General features: G+C 38.7%; 1 protein-coding gene across 1 annotated transcript in view; it reads left to right on the forward strand.

Moving 5' to 3' along the window:
- EOGT (EGF domain specific O-linked N-acetylglucosamine transferase) overlaps positions 1-5,239 on the forward strand; it is a 38,375-nt gene extending 33,136 nt beyond the window's left edge. The window contains exons 15-16 of the mRNA XM_063426802.1: positions 3,459-3,561; positions 4,695-5,239. Coding sequence (XP_063282872.1) covers positions 3,459-3,561; positions 4,695-4,841 — 250 coding nt within the window. The 3' untranslated portion in view covers positions 4,842-5,239. The remainder of the gene's footprint in view (positions 1-3,458; positions 3,562-4,694) is intronic.
- Positions 5,240-15,493: the final 10,254 nt, after the last annotated feature.

Here is a 15,493-nt window from a genome sequence, read left to right on the forward strand (position 1 = left end):
GAGTAAACAGGATAATGCTATCTATGTATGCCATGAGCTGGATGAGTAGTAGTAAAGAATTGTGTATACAGGCACACTTTGATAATCAAAAGCAAACAAACAATATTATAATAGATTGTCAACAGAGTTATTAACAGGGATATTAACCACTGAGGCTAGGGGCTTATGAGGCACCACGGTGAGCTGAATTTGCATCTCTACAACTGAAGTAGATTAGACAGGGGGTGTACAAAGTCCCGCACTGGCCTTGGCAGCAGGTATTTGGAGGCTGGTCTCCCGGTTTCAACCCATGCCACTGGGGTGCTGCAAAGGGCTGTTCAGCGTGCTGTCTGGGGTGTCTTGGTAGGGCCCGGTGTCTTATTGCAGTTTGGAAGCTTGATGTGGGCCGCAGCGTCGGAACTTGGATTTCTTCTGTGCTAATTAGTATAGCGATGTTGTAGCTAATAGCAGTGAGTGAGTTGATCGTTGGCAGTCCTGGCCTTATGTATGCTGCCGCACACAGTGTGCTGAAGAGTCCGTCGGGTCTATGGTGCTGCAAAGAGGGCACAGCGTGTGCAACGCCTCTGGGTGTCGGTGTTCGTGGTTCCAGGATTGCTGGGCAGGAGGCTCCTTACGGTGAGTGAGGGGAGAGTGCCTGGTCATTCCGGGTGTCAGCTTATGCGGGCAGATAACTTCAGGTTGGTCTCTGGTGGCGGGTGCTGTGGCGCCGCCGCTTACTCTGGGTTTCCCCTCCTCCATCTCCGTTTTCAGCAGTTATGCCGCACATGGTCTCCGCCATCTTTGGTTTGGGCCCTGAGCTTGTGAGATGTCGTTGCCGGATCTCTGCCGCCACGCTGTGAGTGCGGCTATGGGGCGAGGACCGGGATCACCCCCCCGGTCCAGAGGGGGGAGGAAACAGGGCCGGGTCCGCGGTGAGTCAAAGTGCCTTTCAGGCTTCGTTAGGCAGGATAGTGGGGTGGCGGCCGTCCACCCCACTCACCGCCGGCTAAGTTCCCGCTGTGGATTGCGGAGATCTTACCTCCGAGGGACTGAAGCTACAGAAGCCAGCCTCTCCTCGGATCCGGTAGCCTTAGTGGGTCGTGGGTCGCAGTGGTGAGTATTTTGAGTCGCTGTAAAGCTTAAATTACTGGCTTAATCCTTGGTATGTTGCAGGAGCCGAGCTCTCCTGCGACCGTCCATCTTGGCGGCCCGGCCCCGCCCCCGAAAAAAGATATTTAAAAAGAAACTAGAGGTATTAGGGAGAAATGCAGGAAGGAGGAAGAGAGTGTATTTTTGAAACACATTAAAGAATATGGGTAGTTAGAAATCAAAGTGTGGAGATGGGGGAGAGACATGGAAGCAGGGTCGCAGGCACTACTAAGGGAAAATGTAGAGAGAAATTTAAGAGGGGAGGAAGGCCGGTAAGTAAATGCCAAAAAGGGGAGGAAAGTGTTTTTGGGAAAATACATAAAAGTTGGGAGGAAGTATTTTGGAGGGACACATAAAAGATGGAAGGGTTGAGAAATATTCTCAAAAGAGAAGTAGACACTAAGGGGACACACTAAAAGTTCAGGCAGTTAAACCCTTTCTCTGTGTAATGATGAACTGTCTTAATATTTTAATACAAGAATGTCACAGTTGCCGTGAACGCACCTTCAGTAAATAAGGAACTCACATTGACTAGATTATGTTTAACCCTTTTAAAAGTCTCTTTTTTTTCCCCCCCAAGGCAGAAGATATTGGTAATCTTGATATAAGAGACACATTTTGCTTTGTACTAAGCCATGTAATCAAATGTTCTTTCACAAGAAAACTATAGTAGCATAGTTTACCCAATTCCAACGTGTACTTTTATTTAATCAAATAAAGTGCAGGAGCATACCCTGCTTGTCTACTTCGACATTCCTTGATTTGTTTTGACTGCAAGGAAACCCACACCTTCCAGTTTAGAACTAGAATGAGTGTTTTAGCACCGTGTTTATTGGCCCTTTAATCAAAGCTAGTGCGGCAGACTGCTATGACGGCTAGACTCCCTTTGCTCTCACATATATATATATATATATGAAAATGACTTCTAAGAATGGAATTTTCAGTCATTATTTTTAGTCTCTTGAAAGGAAACAGAAAATGTGGTTCCCACGAGTGACTTCTGGAAGGTCATTCCAGTTTTAAAAGTGGTAACAAAAATGTATGGGGATTTTTAGAGAGACATCTTTAACCCCTTAAGGACCGAACAATGGTAAATTAGGGATAACAACACATGAGAAGGATTTGGGAATTGTTATAGACCATAAACTAGGCAACAATGTGCAATGCCAATCAGGAGTTGCTAAGACCAGTAAGGTATTGTCATATATAAATAGGAGCATTAATTCTTGGGATAAAATAGAATCTTCCCTTTTCATAAATCACTGGTAAGACCATACCTTGAATATGCTGTACAATTTTGGACACCTGTTCTAAAGAAGGATATGGCACAAGAAAAATTGCAGAGATGGGCTACAAAATTAATAAAAGGAATGGAGCATTTTAGTTATTAAGGAAAGTTAGCAAATGTAAATCTGTTTCTCACAGGGGATATGAAAGCATTATACAAATCTATTTAGGGCCAATACAAACCATTGTCTGGAAATCTATTCGTAAACAGAACTATTCATATTACACAAGGTCACAGATTTAGACTGGAAGAAAGCAGATTTAGTCTAAGGCAAATTATAGGCTTTCTTACGATAAGAATAATAAGGATGTGGAATTCTCTGCCTGAAGAGGTGATTTTATTAGAGTCTATACATATGTTTAAACAGCAACTGGATGAATAATTGCAAAAACATAATATTCAGAGATATCATTTTTAATTTGTGGGGTAACAGCTTCTTGATCAAAGAATAGTTCTGATTGCCATTCTGGGGTTGAGAAATATTTTTTTCCTGGGTTGTTGCAAAATTGGTTAGCGCTTTAAACAGTTTTTTTTTCGTTTTGCCTTATTTTAGATCAACAGCAAAAACAAATGTGAGAGAGGCTGAACTTGATGGACGCAAGTCTCTTCACAGCCTATGTAACCATCTAATTCTATCTTTATCATTAAATTACTCATTTTACTATTTACATAAATCGATATGTCAATCTCTGTATGTTTGTACTTTAAGTCTGTTCTCTCCCATCCTTCTTTATTATACCCTTTATCGCTTTAAGAAGCCATTCTCAAGGTGGCATAAATAGCAATTCTGGGGACACTATTCTAAATGTAGAGTAATCTCCATGGCGACCAAATGAATATTCCTGCTGGGCTCCGCTTAGAGAACCTTGCTTTCTGATCTACGCTTTTAAAAGCATAACTTTTATTGTGATGAAAATGCTCTAACCATCAAGCTGGGCTTTTGTATTTATAGAAAAAACTATTCATTGTAAAGATCTAAATAAATGTTTCAAATCAATCATTAATGTGATGGGATGTGTTCATTGATAACGAATCCTTCCAGGTATAATTGTGAAGACCAACACTGCTATTTAGATTTGGCGCGACTCCGAGGCGTTCATTACATCACGTGGGAGAAACAGGACAAAGTCTTTCCCCAAGATAAGGTACTGGTAAATTTAATCCTCTCCAAGGACAGAAAGATCATACAGAGAAAAGTACTGTTAGGTCCCTTTTGAAATGCATGTAATATCTTAAAGGAAAACGTGCATAATGTGTAAAGCTATTAAATTGAAATGGACACCTAAAGTACCATAACAAACATAGAAACATAGAATGTGACGGCAGATAAGAACCATTCGGCCCATCTAGTCTGCCCAATTTTCTAAATACTTTCATTAGTCCCTGGCATTATCTTATAGTTAGGATAAGCCTTATGCCTATCCCACGCATGCTTAAACTCCTTTACTGTGTTAACCTCTACCACTTCAGCTGGAAGGCTATTCCGCGCATCCACTACCCTCTCAGTAAAGTAATACTTCCTGATATTATTTTTAAACCTTTGCCCCTCTAAATGTTTTCTCATATTTATTTTATAGGAATAGTTTTTTTGGGTGCTATCCCGTCTGCATTTGTCAAAACATTTTTTATAAAGCACTCGATGGAAGAATTGCACATAAGGATTATTAGTATTTTCACTATAATGTTTATAGTGCTACCTATATCTGTAAAAAAAAAACCTAACAAACAACAAAACCCAAACAAACGGCAGAGGGATAAAAGTAAAATTTTGTGTTATACATTCCTAGTGCTAAGAAAATATGGCTGCAAACACTTTTTATGTCAGATTGGGAACATAAACCAATTGTCAGATTAACCATGCATAGTTTTTTAAAGTTTAAACCCAGTAATTTATCTATCATTATTATTTCTATTTGTTTTACAGCTCTATCGCCATAGGTAGGTAGCTTTTAGCACATCTGGATTTGGCTTGAAAAATCGTGAAAGTTTACATTTAAGAACCTTTACATATTGTTGCCTCATCATCTAATCCTATTAACAGCCCTCTCCCAATTGATTTGTCATGCATTGATGGCTGCAAAGGAAGCTAAAGGAAATTAATTGGCCATTAGATGATCTTGGCAATAATTCAGTTTGTGTCCTGCGCTAAAGATCAATAGATCCTGGGGGTTTTAAATGAAAGTTGTTTCTGTACCCAGAATGACTTAATTAACTTGTCTCTCAATAAAAAGCAAACCTTACCTCTGCCTCACAAAGCTTGTTATTCTCTCTGATTAAGGGACACCATCCATCTTTGGGAGAGCACCCTAAATTCACCAATTACGCCTTTGACGTGGAAGAATTTATGAGACTGGTGCACTTAGCGGCAAAATTAGTGACCCTTCATGAGAAGTGGCCGTTCTGGAAACCTCGAGACGAGCTATAGCTTGGTGTCCCTAAGGAACTGGTTGGCTGTCACAATATCTACAGATCATTGGATGTGTTTTTTTTTTTTTTTTAAACAAGAACAAATTTTACTAATTGTCTGAACACTTTTTAATACCTCTCTTGGAACAGCACCAATAACTTCACCGGCAGCTTCTTAAGAAATACACGTGCGATCATTGGTATACATTTCTTTCTTACCCATAATACATTTCTACCAGCAACTTTCTTATCACAAATGTAGCCTTTTTATGAAATGATTGTATTACTAATTTTGTTACTGAAGTATACTTGAGAATTTGTAAAGTATTTGTGAGAATGGATTACATAATGTATGTTTGTTTATTGTTCACTGTTAAAACTAAAGTAAGTAAAACGGCTCAGGTTCTCACAGTTAAAAGTATTCTTCTGTTTATTGATGTAAAATGGCGTTGACTACATCCATAATAATAAGATTTTTCTTTTTTAAATGTATCACCTCTCATCCTCTAAAAGTTTCTCTACATTTATTTATTTGCAAATCCAGTCCGCTTGTTGTGTAGAATATTGCCATAATTGTTGAGTACATAACATCTTCTCAGTGGGCTGTGGTGAGTATCACTGACTTGCAACCATTTTAACTAATTTCAGAATTGCACTGCAGATAAGATCTATTTAACCGCATTGGTGCTATTTGAGTAACCTACTGCCTTTTTAACCAGCCACATGCTGTGTGCTGCTCTGATATCACGCAGCCATGTGTAACTTACCTTAGAAATTCTGTCTGGTAGACTGAAGCCAGAAAAAAAAAAAAACAGAAACAACTAGGATGTTATTAAACCCCTGTGATGTCTGCTGTGAAGACATCCGGTATATTTAGAGGTTGAGATGCTATGCTCAGTGAAAGCTGCATTTCAATATGGCTGCTATCCAAGGCGACTGCAATAGATGCCCCTATGCAATATGACTAATTTGCCTTAAAGGAACAAACCTGTATTCCTAATGCTCTAGTGTCCCTGGCCCTTGTTTTGTAGGTTCACCCCCACCATTCAATAACTAAACGGTTAAAATTCCTTTTTCGCTTTTTCAGGCTAGGTCTCCTCCTCTTGTGACATCACTGCAATGTTGGGCATTTTGAGTGCAGCGCACACATTCAAGCTTCCCCATAAGAAAGCATTGAATCAGTACCTTCGTATGGGGAACATAGATGATTTTAGACATCCTCATGCAAAGCATAAGGAAGTCCAACGTCGGATGGCAAAGCAAAACTCTGCTCTGGGCCCAGAAACGCCTCCTTGTGGCTGCATGGAAGACAGCCACTAGAGATGGAGTTAACAGTGCAATGTGAAGGTTTAAACAAACGGTGGCACTGCACCCAAACCACTTCAATAGTTGGCTATAATGTCTCTTTAACAAAATACAAAAATTTAGTTGGAACTGAGCTGAAAAGTTTTAAAACAGGAAAAACAGCCATCAATTTACATTTTCAGTTTAGAGATTGCAGAACTTTTTCTGGGTGATTACAGATTTTCAACTTCTCAATGTTCTTGAAGAACATTTGAAATAAAAGATTTATGGACTTCAGTTATTTAACTTTTTATCTCTACAGTGTATCTTACGGGGAAAATGATCCAGGTTAAAAAAAAAAAACGCATGTGTATTTTATTCCACTTTAACAAGGCAATAATAAAAAAATCACTGCATTAGTTTTTCAAAATGATTTTTCCTTAAAAGTTCCTCAAGATCCCAAGTTGTCTGAAATTTCTGCAGCTAAGCTGATTGACATCCTTTTTACTCAGTACACTAACTTTCATTTTTATGCGTGGCAGTATCCAATCAAATGCTTCTCCGAGAGAAGCATTGTGGACACAGTGAGAACACCTAGAAGCTGTAAAAATATACAAGAAAATAGATACTAGTTACAAAAAAATAGCAATACATAAGCACTACATATTTTAAAAATAAATAAACAAATTGCATTTGGCTGGAACAGGTCTAATATTGTGCTTCTGTGATTGTTTCTTCCTGTGAAGTTTTAATTTCTTCTTCCTTTATGTAACTTTATCTAATCTCACTCGGAAGGTTTCTTTGGACAAACAGAGCAGGAGATAATAACTTCTAAAGTAAACACTCTCGGCTCAGATAGGTTTGAAGCCTTTTTGCAGGAAGTGTGAAGGGAGATTGTGTGAGTCACAATTAGGGGAGTTGTGGCTAGGGCTACAGTAATAAAGTGGTTTATCTCTTAAACGGTATAGAATTATGCAGGGACATGATCTGTACACCAAAACCACTTCATTAAGTTAAATGTATTTTGCTGCTCAAAATGCAACATTGTATGTATGCATGTGTATGATAGGTGTACAAAAATTGGTAAGTAGGCGGGGCAAAAAATAAAAATATGTATTTTTGAACATAATTTGGAACTTGGACCAAAGTGGGACAATAGACTGTATTGCAAATTCAGTCTAATCACCCAGAATTGTGATTGCCCAAAAATAGGTTTGGAGCAAATGTCTCTGATTAGGTTTTTCAACTTTATATGCGTTTAGTGGTTAGTGCTCCCTGCACACTTACTCTCAAGAAAAGGAGAATATTTAGGGAAGGAAATTAGTTCTTAATTTGTCCCTTAACCCTTTCAGGACCGCTGACGGTTCAGGACCGTCAGCGGTAAAACGTGCGTTTGGACCGCTGACGGTCCTGAACCGTCATAACGGTCTGGGGCTACTTACCTGATCGCCGTCGGTCCCACGGCGGCGATCAGTGCTCCACCCGGTCCAGGGGGGTTGCCTGTCTGCCCGGGCAGTCCCCCCTCGGCAGATCAGGACCCCACGGCCATGTGATCACTCGATCACATGACCGCAATAGGTGTCTGTGTATCTGCCTGCAGGGGGACTGTCTGTGCTGACAGGCAGTCTCCCTGCAAGTGAAAAATCAAAAAAATAAAGTGAAAAAAAAACAGTGTAAAATCAGTGTAAAAAAAAAAATAATAATATGTGTATATATATATATGATATATATACATGTATTATATCTATATATAATATATGTATATGTATCATATATATAATGTCATATTAAGTGTATTTTTATATTTATATATACGTATATTAATATAAAAATACACTTATATTTAAATTACACACGAATATATACAATATATATAATTGCTATATATATGGTATATATATATTATTATAAAATACAAATAATATGTTAATAAAAATAAATAACAAAAAATAAAAATAATTTTTAATAATTATACAAAAATATTTATATATGCAATTTTATTCTAACAGTATTTTGATATATATATATATATATTTATATCAAAATATACTTAGAATGTAATGATATATATATCTATGTATAAATAAATAAATAAAAACAATACGAAATATACATATGTCCATATACATAATTACATAAATAATTTCATAAATATACACGTAGACGTCAAATATATAAATATGTATATATATTAAAATTCTACATGTGTATTTATGTAATATTTTTACCTAATTAAGTAATTTTAATGATTGCAATTTGAGGGACCTGCCTGCCAACCCAGGCCGAAAGTCCAGATAATTTAATTTGCTAGCACTGTGTTTAACCCTGTAACTTTCTATGACACCCTAAAACCTGTACATGGGGGTACTGTTTTACTCGGGAGACTTCGCTGAACACAAATATTAGTGTTTCAAAACAGTAAAACATATCGCAGCGAAGATATTGTCAGTGAAAGTGAAGTTTTTTGCATTTTTCACACACAAACAGCACTTTCACTGAGGATATTATTGCTGTGATACATTTTACTGTTCTGATACACTAATATTTGTGTTCAGCGAAGTCTCCTGAGTATAACAGTACCCCACATGTAGAGGTTTTATAGTGTTTGTGAAAGTTACAGGGTCAAATATAAGGCTTGATTTTACTTTTTTTTTTTATTGAAATTTGTCGGATTGGTTAGGTTGCCTTTGAGAGCGTATGGTAGCCAAGGAATGAGAATTAGCCCCATGATGGCATACCATTTGCAAAAGAAGACAACCCAAGGTATTGCAAATGGGGTATGTTCAGCCTTTTTTAGTAGCCACTTAGTCACAAACACCGGCCAAAGTTAGCGTTTCTTGCATTTTTAACACACAAACAAATATAAATGCTAACTTTGGCCAGTGTATGTGACTAAGTGGCTACTAAAAAAAACTGGACATACCCAATTTTGAATACCCTGGGTTGTCTACTTTAAAAAAATATGTACATGTTAGGTGTGTTTCGGGGATTTATGACAGATAACGGTGTTACAATGTCACTATTGATACATTTAAAATATATATATATTGAAACAGCAATTTCCTACTTGTATTTATAGGCCTATAACTTGCAAAAAAAAAGCAATAAAGCATGTAAACACTGGGTGTTTTTAAACTCGGGACAAAATTTTGAATCTATTTAGCAGTTTTTTTCATTAGCTTTTGTAGATAAGTAAAAGATTTTTCAAGTAAAAGTCCAAAAACTTTTTAATTTTTCACCATATTTTATTATTTTTTTTAAATACAATATTGGACATAATACAAATAATGGTATGTAAAGAAAGCCCCTTTTGTCCTGAAAAAAACAATATATAACTTGTATGGGAACCGTAAATGAGAGAGCGGAAAATTACAGCTAAACACAAACACCACAAAAGTGTTAAAACTGCTCTGGTCCTTAACGTACAAACATCGCAAAAACAGGCCGGTCCTGAAGGGGTTAAAGGGAAGTCTTGATCGAACAAGAAATTGATTTTAATTAATTAACAACATACAGTACCATATAATTATTTACTTTCATTTCTGTGTGGTGTGCTCTAACTGTCATGATACAAATATACCTTCCTTTCTTTTTAAGTAAATGAGTGTAAAATTAACCAATTTACGACAAAACTACACTGTTTACTGTAGGTGTGCAAAGATTATATAAAACCTGATGAAGCCATAGAAACTGGAAAATGTATCAAAAATGTGCACTGTGGGTATTGAGAATTAAGCAGAAGAAACACCATTATCTTCTTTAACTTGCCCCTAGTCGGCATATATGGAGCTGCATGCCAAATTACAAAAAACAATGCCATCAGCACAAATATACAATTATAGCAAGTCTGTGGTTATATAACAAGTTATATTGTTTTTAATGGTTGAATGACCAGAAGTGCCTTTTAACCTCAAAGAAGAGCATTATTACATAAAAATAAATTATCCTTTTTATCCTTTAGAAAACAGATATGTGTTTTTGTTGGAAAAAAAAATCTTCTTGTGCTTTATTACATAGTCACATACAAACAGATGACTCAACATTTCAGTCTGAAGGCTTTTATGATGACATCACAGTCATCGGACTTAGTGATCCATCTGTTTGAATGTTATAATGCAATAAAGCACATGAAGATGGTTCTTATAAAGACCCATGAATGTTGCTGTTTTTCGTATGTGACCTGGGCAAGTAATATCATTAAATGCCATTGAGTGCAAGGCTTTGGTTCCATCCATCCATCCACCCACATTTGGTTTGTGTCAGTCCCTTCTACTTAGAGGCTAATTCAAGTACAATGTTACTATTATCTCTGTAATGACAGTTTTTTCTTTAAAATAGTTTTAATTGAAGTAAGTTACTTTTAACCCATATTCCACAGGATTAACGCACAACATTGTTAAAGTTTCTATTTAATCCTACTTGTCCTTGCGTCTTCTCCAACTCTGGTCTTCAAGTTTGATTTGTCGTCCTCCCCTACAGTCAGTTCCTGTGCTTCATGCTATTGAAAGACATGACCACACACCTTAGCAAACAGTACAGAATTTTCTGTATGCTGGGCTCCTTAACAGCAATTGGTGGATGTAGTGGGGCTATGAACACAAATTGCAGTATATGTACAGCCTTAATATCAATACATCATCATTATACAATATGGGGGCCTGGTGTTAGCATTCTGTTGGTTGTATGACAATCACCATTTCCAAATATCCCACTGATTCTGTAATATATCTTGGTTGTTTGGCCATTTATATGCTGATTTTGGTTTTGTCTCACCCGCTGTATTTTGTAAAGTTTAATTTGTGTGCCTTTATATTCTAATCCCATAATATCTATAGCACAAATACTCAAACTATTAATGGTATCCCTGGTCACAAATTATTGTCCTCTGTAATAACATTGTGAAAAAGTCTTGAGAATCTTATGGAAACTGTGTATAACTTCTATAAATAATACATTTCGAATAAGTAAAAAACAGCCAATCCCATGTAATAAGAAAACAAAAAAACTCCCTTTAAATTGACTTATTTTGGAAAAAATTCCAACACATTACATCGTCAGCCTTCAGCTATACCCATCTTGACCAGTCAGTCACTCAGTCATCAGATTAAAAAATAAAATGTAAAATGAAATAGAGAAAAGCAAACGTTTTTATCCTGCACCTAGGTGCCTCTATCTAGTCTCCCTGTAAATCAATATTATCAGGTATATACAGGACACCTGGAACAATGTGTTTTTTATTTCTCCTATTCATTTGCAATGTGTGCCCTGGCTGTGCCTAGACTGAACTAGATTGTGATGTCATTTGCTAAAATTGTAATAAAATATGAAGCATGCGTTGAAAAAGACAGTAACTATAGGTGATTCTCATTCAATCTTTTATTCAAAGGTGTTTTTTTTTATTAGTTATTATGTGTGTCATTTTAAAATTACTCCTTTTTAATTCATTTAAATATATTGTGTGTATTTCACTGCTAGTTTATATTTTATAAGAAGATAATGAAAATATATTTTGTAAAGTGCTTTTCGTATGGCTTGTGTTTAAAATGTCTTTCTACGAATAAACGTCTTATAATTGTTGTTGTCTAGACCTTTCTACTGATGTTCAGCGTGCATGTATACTTATCTGTTAAAATCAGAATAATAAAAGTAGGGGTCTCCATTACTGTGCATGTCATGTAAATTTATTTTAATAATTGTGGGTCTGATGATCAGACCCACAATTATTAAAATAAATGTACATGGATAATACAGATTAGATCATTCAGTAGTTATTTGTGCATATACATAGACAGGATAGAAGGATTTGCAGTTGTTCCCAGGTAATGTGTGTGTGTGTGTGTGTATATATATATATATAAATATGTGTGTAAAGAAATTATTATATTTGTAGATATATATATATTTAACCATAACCATATCATATTTATTTAGTACTATGTATATGGCAAAATAAGACAGATAATATATTACATTCAAAATGTGTTATTAATCGCCAAAAGAGAATCATTTTAACACACTTATTTAATTTATTTTAATTATTATTTTTGTCATAGTAGTGTCACTAATCAGTTATAACTAGTGATGTACCGAACTGTCCGCCGGCGAACAGTTCCTGGCGAACTTAGCGTGTTCGCGTTCGCCGCGGCCGGCGGACACATGCGCAGTTCGATCCGCCCCCTATTCGTCATCATTGGGCAAACTTTGACCCTGTGCCTCTCGGTCAGCAGACACATTCCAGCCAATCAGCAGCACTCCCTCCCTTCCACACCCTCCAACCTCCCTCCCAGCATCCATTTTCGATTCATTCTGAAGCTGCATGCTTAGTGAGAGGAGGGAAAGTTTAGCTGCTGCTGATTAGATAGGGAAATTGATAGCTAGGCTAGGGTATTCAGTGTCCACTACAATCCTGAAGGACTCATCTGATCTCTGCTGTAAGAACAGCACCCCAAAAAGCCCTTTTTAGGGCTATAACATCAGGCTGCTTTTTTTTTTTTTTCCGTGTAATGTAATTGCAGGTGCCTGCCTGCCAGCTTCTGTGTGAGGTTCACATTGGATACTGTGCCTACTTGCCCAGTGCCACCACTCATATCTGTTTTAACAATAGGTTAAGCTTTACATTTAAAAGAAATAATTTTTTTTCACTGTAATAGAAGAGCAGTTGCCTGCCTGCCAGCTTCTGTGTCAGGTTGGATGCCTTGCCCATTTGCACAGTCAGTGCCACCACTCATATCTGTTTTAACAATTGGTTAAGCTTTAGATTTAAAATAAATAATTTTTTTTCACTGTAATAGAAGAGCAGTTGCCTGCCTGACAGCTTCTGTGTCAGGTTGGATGCCTTGCCCATTTGCACAGTCAGTGCCACCACTCATATCTGTTTTAACAATAGGTTAAGCTTTACATTTAAAATAAATATTTTTTTTTCACTGTAATAGAAGAGCAGTTGCCTGCCTGCCAGCTTCTGTGTCAGGTTGGATGCCTTGCCCATTTGCACAGTCAGTGCCACCACTCATATCTGTTTTAACAATAGGTTAAGCTTTACATTTAAAATAAATATTTTTTTTTCACTGTAATAGAAGAGCAGTTGCCTGCCTGCCAGCTTCTGTGTCAGGTTGGATGCCTTGCCCATTTGCACAGTCAGTGCCACCACTCATATCTGTTTTTACAATAGGTTAAGCTTTAGATTTAAAAGAAATATTTTTTTTTCACTGTAATAGAAGAGCAGTTAGTTGTCTGCAAGCGTCTGGGTGTCAGGCCTACTTCAGCGTGTGCTCTGCAGACCTGTGCCAGCGTGCTTTGACAGTTGCCAATCATATCTGGTGTCTCTTTAGTGTGCTTTTACAAAGAAAAAAGGTTTCCAGTGTAAGCTAATAGCAGCCAGTCAGTGTCCTTCAAGCGGCTCTGTCAGGCCTTCCTTCAGCGTGTGCCCTGCACAACCCTGCCAGCGTACTTTGACAGTTGCCACTCATATCTGGTGTCTCTATAGCGTGCTTTTACAAAGAAAAAAAGTTTCCAGTGTAAGCTAATAGCAGCCAGTCAGTGTCCTTCAAGCGGCTCTGTCAGTCCTTCCTTCAGCGTGTGCTCTGCAGACCTGTGCCAGCGTGCTTTGACAGTTGCCAATCATATCTGGTGTCTCTATAGCGTGCTTTTACAAAGAAAAAAGGTTTCTAGTGTAAGCTAATAGCAGCCAGTCAGTGTCCTTCAAGCGGCTCTGTCAGTCCTTCCTTCAGCGTGTGCTCTCCAGAACTGTTCCAGTGCACATTGCCAATCATATCTGGTGTCTCTATAGCGTGCTTTTAAAACCAAATTTTTTTTTTCACTGTTATAGATTGAATAGCAGTTACTTGTCTTCAAGCGGGTGTGTCAGGCCTACAGTGTGTGCTCTGCAGAACTGTTCAAGTGCACATTGCCAATCATATCTGGTGTCTCTATAGCGTGCTTTTAAAACCAAAATGTTTTTTTCACTGTTATAGATTGAATAGCAGTTACTTGTCTTCAAGCGGGTGTGTCAGGCCTACAGTGTGTGCTCTGCAGAACTGTTACAGTTCACATTGCCAATCATATCTGGTCTCACAGTAGCTTGCACGCATAGTACCACTAATCCCCCAAGAAATTACAGGCAGAGGCAGGCCACCCCGCAGGGGCCGTCGTGGTCGTGGTGCTGTGATTCCCTTTTGCCCTAGAATAATGCCCAGTTTTCAGAAGCCACGTACCCTGAACTTGAAAAGTTCTGAGGACATAGTTGACTGGCTAACACAGGACACCCAATCTTGTACAGCCTCCGCTCGGAACCTTGACGCACCATCCTCCTCCAGCTTAGCTTCAGGCACCTCTCAAGATACCACTCACCCGCCTGCCGCCACCACCAAAACTAGCACCACAGCCGCTTTACTTGGTATGTCAGAGGAGTTATTCACACACCCGTTTGAAGAAATGAGTGATGCGCAACCATTATTGCTAGAGGATGTAGATAACAGGGATATGTCTCAGGCAGGCAGCATTAAACACATGGAGGTACGGTGTGATGATGATGATGTTGTACCCGCTGCTGCTTCCTTTTCTGAGTTGTCAGATACAAGCGAAGCGGTTGATGATGACGATGCGTCCATGGATGTCACGTGGGTGCCCGCTCGGCAAGAAGAAGAACAGGGCGAAAGTTCAGATGGGGAGACAGAGAGGAGGAGGAGACAAGTTGGAAGCAGGGGGGGGTCGTCGCAAGGAGCTAGTGGCACAGTCAGACAGCATGCATTGGCACCCGGGGTCAGCCCGACAGCACGCCAATCAACGCATGCTGTGTCCACCACCAGAATGCAGTCATTGCAGAGCTCAGCAGTGTGGCATTTTTTTTGTGTGTCTGCCTCGGACAACAGCGATGCCATTTGCAACCTGTGCCAAAGGAAACTGAGTCGTGGGAGGTCCAACACCCACCTAGGTACAACTGCTTTGCGTAGGCACATGATCTCACATCACAAACGCCTATGGGATCAACACATGAGTACAAGCAGCACGCCTACTCTAAGTCGCCATCCTCCTCCTGGTCTAGCATCTTCAGCCACGTCAACCACTGCTGTCCTTCTTGCCCCCTCTCAACCATCCGCCACTCCGTCTCCCGCCTTGAGCAGTTCCCGCTCATCTGCCCACAGTCATGTGTCTGTCAAGGACATGTTTGAGCGTAAGAAGCCAATGTCACCAAGTCATCCTCTTGCCCAGCGTCTGACAGCTGGCTTGTCCGAACTATTAGCCCGCCAGCTTTTACCATACAATCTGGTTGAGTCTGAGGCGTTCAAAAAATTTGTAGCTATTGGGACACCGCAGTGGAAGGTACCCGGCCGGAATTTCTTTTCACAAAAGGCAATCCCCAACTTGTACTCGATTGTGCAAAAGGAAGTC

Source organism: Pelobates fuscus, chromosome 7 (genome assembly GCF_036172605.1).
Source record: "Pelobates fuscus isolate aPelFus1 chromosome 7, aPelFus1.pri, whole genome shotgun sequence".
NCBI classification, from domain to species: Eukaryota; Metazoa; Chordata; class Amphibia; order Anura; family Pelobatidae; genus Pelobates; species Pelobates fuscus.